General features: G+C 34.7%; 1 protein-coding gene across 1 annotated transcript; it reads left to right on the forward strand.

Moving 5' to 3' along the window:
* Positions 1 to 1,811: 1,811 nt before the first annotated feature.
* On the forward strand, positions 1,812 to 3,344 carry LOC106320649 (transcription factor TCP19). The gene is made up of 2 exons (XM_013759022.1): positions 1,812 to 1,865; positions 2,027 to 3,344. Exon 2 carries the CDS (start codon positions 2,046 to 2,048, stop codon positions 2,910 to 2,912), a length of 867 nt encoding a protein of 288 aa, XP_013614476.1. The 5' UTR covers positions 1,812 to 1,865; positions 2,027 to 2,045; the 3' UTR covers positions 2,913 to 3,344.
* The last annotated feature ends 751 nt before the right edge of the window (positions 3,345 to 4,095 follow it).

Genomic DNA, 4,095 nt, shown 5'->3' on the forward strand with positions numbered 1-4,095 from the left:
TGAAAGAAGTTAACGTCGACCATAACCATACTTCTCCACCTTCTAAATACTAAACCCTAAACTTTAATCACTAAATCCTTACCCAAATATAAACCCTAAACCTAAATATAAATCACAAACCCAAATAGAATGAAATAAAATAAATAACATAGTACCTATTGGTGAGATTTTGAAATATATATGATTGCAAGGAAGAAGTTAATGCCGACCCAAAACCATACTCCCTCATTTTCTAAATACTAAACCCTAAACTTAAATCACTAAACCCTAATCCAAAGATAAACCCTAAACCCAAATATCAAAATTTAAAAAGTACATAAAATTGTGTAATATTAAATTATATTATGTAATATTAAAGAAACATCATATGAATACCATTTGACTCAACATCACATTATATTCTGTTTTATCTAATGCCATAATAAATTCTATTCCATTTGCGTTTAATATACTATTTCTCTTTACATAATCATATACACATCAGTATAAAATATGGAAAGGTCAATACATTCAATATTGTTTGTCATTCACAACAATAAAAAATAAGTGTATTTGACAACATCGGTGGAGATAGTACATGCAACCGCATCGGAGAAAAGAATTTTGTTGTTGATTCACTAGATAGAAGAGAGACAATTGCGGTAGAAACAAATACAATAGTTTCGATTGTATAGATGGAGGTGATCGCCACTGAACAAGTCTTGTCACTCGCCACACAAGTCTTCAAAACTCTATTATTCACCACAATCATTCACCATCAATAGAGACAATTTCATCAACAATTCCATAAATCACAGAACATCACATATTAAATTATGATTATTAATTATGTGGCGATGTCAACGCACATTATTTTTAAACTGAAAACCACTTCAATAACATATACTATACTATTAACATAATAATTACTATACTATTCGTACAGACATCTGTACTATTCCATTTATATACAACACAGTCACCCACCACAATATAGTTTATATATTATGGAAATAAACATCTATACTACTTTATTTACTTATATATAGTATATTTTATTTACAAATTCACACAAACAAAGTAATAGATGTTTACATAGCTATCTTCATCGGGTCTATTCCATGTATATACACAGTCAACTATATTGTCATGCAAATGGAATACAAGCACCATTTTCTTATAAACAGAAAATCTCAAACTTCTGGTTTTTTTACTTTACAATACAGATTCCAACATACAATGAATGGAAATTCAGAGAATTTAAGAGTAGTTAAACAACTTACATAATAGGCAATGTGATTTTGTTTTACCACCATTACGGTGCCGTTTTACTCACGTCTTTTGTCGCCTACCAAGCCTTCGATAATGGTCTTCTTCTCCACAAACTCACCAAGAATGTAATCGGTGGCGTCTTAATCACTCAAATATGAAGATGAATCTATTGACTTTTCCATATTTTACCATTTACTTTGTTAGTTATGTGAAAGTAAGTAAATGCCACGTTTTTTTTAGAATCACTAATTATTAATTTAGATTATATTTTTTTTGCAAGTTTTACCGGTTGAATGAAAGGGTAGGATGACAATATTATAGAAAAGACACTTGTGTAACGTTATATTAGGGAAATTAGCTACTTCATGAATTATGTTTTTTTCTTGGTTATACAGATATATTTCCCTTAATTTTATAAGGAGAGATGTCATCAGGGATTAGGCCCAATAACTAAACCAGGCCCATATTATCTCGGCAGCCTCTATCCATGTGAATAATGTGAGATATGATCTTATATAAATGAAACGAGGATCTTGAGGGGCCCTCCTTCCATCTTTGTAGGGTTCGTGAAAGAGGAGGATAAGGTGCGGTGGTGACTTTTCTACCTTTCTAGGGTTTGCTCTTTTCTTCTATTAACCTTTTCACTGTTCATTAATTTACAAGAAAAATAAATAAGTTGACTATTGGAAACTTCAATCTTGGTTCTATTAATCTCCTTGGCTGATTTTAAATTTGTTTTCTTTTTATTGAATTTGTTCACATTCACATTTTCTAGGGTTTTGTTTTTTGGGAAAATGGGATCGAATCTTGAAGGCAAAGAGGCCATGGCCCATCTGTCCGACCCGGATCCGGAAACCAACCGGGGCATGCTCCTGAAAGAAGAAGACGACGACCCAAAGAAGCAACAGGAAGTCGGGTTTTTGCAGCCGATGACGAGTTCAGTCACGGCTCCGAAGAGACCGTCAAAGGACCGTCACACGAAAGTAGAGGGACGTGGTCGGAGGATCCGAATGCCCGCCGGTTGCGCTGCTCGGATCTTTCAGTTGACCCGTGAGCTCGGTCACAAATCCGACGGAGAAACCATTCGGTGGTTACTAGAACGGTCTGAACCGGCGATTATCGAAGCAACCGGAACCGGAACCATACCGGCGATTGCTGTATCGGTCAACGGTGCTCTAAAGATCCCGACCGACTCTACGCCGCAGTTTGAGAGTGACGGTGGCTCCGGGAAACGGAGGAGGAGAAACTGCACGAGTGAGTTCGTGGACATCAACCGCCAAGACAGCTCCGTTACTTCTGGCCTAGCTCCGATAACGGCGTCGAGTTACGGCGTTAACCTAATGAACGTTAATGCGCAGAATTTCGTGCCGTTTTGGCAAACTGGGTTCGTTACTGGTGGGCCGAATCAAATGGGTCATATGTGGGCCATACCCACCGTTGCTGCTCCATCGTTTCTGAACGGTGGTACTACTAGACCAGTCCCTAGTTATGTCTCAAACACTTCGGAAGCTGAGCCACAGATGGGAACAAGCGGTGGTGGCGATGACGGCACTACTCAAACGCTGAGGGATTTTTCGCTGGAGACTTATGATAAAAAGGAGCTTCAGTTTTTGGGTTGCTCAGGGGACAACACATCTCCGTCTTCATGTCGCGGGACTTAGGAAAGTTATAGTTGTTTGTCTCGTTCTTAGGGCAGTTTGATTCTTCCTGGTTGACCAAAAGGCGTGTAATGGAGTTGGTAGAACGACTTTAATTAGGTATTTATTTAAGTCACTAAGATTCTTTTGCGTGGAATGACAGATTGATATGATATACTCACGGGAGAGAGGCACGTGTTTCAAGGAGCCTGCACGAATTTGTTTCATTATTCGTGAATTTGTTTCATTATTCGTCTTTGGCTTCTCGTCATGACACGTTAAGTCTCATTAGCTCTACAGGAGACCCGGTCACAAAACTATTCTATACACTTACCCCCAGAGGCTACAAATGGTGCATTCCAAAATCGACATAAAACCATTAAACACCAACTGAAAAAATCAACGTCAATCTTCCTTTTTACAAACAATTTGTCTTCGGCATATGGAGCATATTTTTGCTTATATAATAATTTGTGTTTAGTTGCTTTGTATACGATTCTATAACTCAATTTATACTTTTTGATCAGGGGTGTCAAAATGAGCTGGTTCGCTAAACTCAGCTTAGTTCATAGTAAACTCGGATTTTTCATGAGGTAGTTCAATTCATTTATTATATGAGCTTCCTTATATAAATTTGAATTCAGATCATGAGTTAAATGAACTAACTCGCAATCAAATATAAAAAATAAAAATTATAAATAAAATATAGAATAAAGTAATTTTTATAATATAATTCAAAACTTAAATATTAAAAATCTAAAACATTAATATTAACACTGTGTGTTCAAAAAAAAAATTAATATTAACACTGAATAAAACCAAAACTTAATAATAAATTATATAAAAGCTAAATTAGTAATCCAAAAATTTATTCCACATAAAAGTCTTAAGATGATTCATTCAAAGTCTTCATTTATTCAAATCATAAAGATATATATTCTGCATTAGAGTCTTAAAAATATTGTGTATTACATTTTAATTCTAAAGATATATGATATGAGGATTGATATTCAGTTACATTTTAAATATATTTAAAACTTTTGGTTTATATTTTAATTTTATAAGATAAATATGATTAATATGAAATCTGTCTTTTATTACATAATAAAGGTAGAAGTCATATATATATAGTATAAAATGACCAAGCTTATGAGTTAGCTCGTGTTCGTTAAAAATCGTTCATATAACTCGTGATCTAATTTCAGTT

The sequence above is a fragment of the Brassica oleracea genome, unplaced genomic scaffold (assembly GCF_000695525.1).
Source record: "Brassica oleracea var. oleracea cultivar TO1000 unplaced genomic scaffold, BOL UnpScaffold00998, whole genome shotgun sequence".
NCBI classification, from domain to species: Eukaryota; Viridiplantae; Streptophyta; class Magnoliopsida; order Brassicales; family Brassicaceae; genus Brassica; species Brassica oleracea.

Excerpts from the sequence above, each read along its gene's own strand:
- LOC106320649 (XM_013759022.1), top strand. The coding sequence starts at position 2,046 with ATGGGATCGAATCTTGAAGGCAAAGAGGCCATGGCCCATCTGTCCGAC.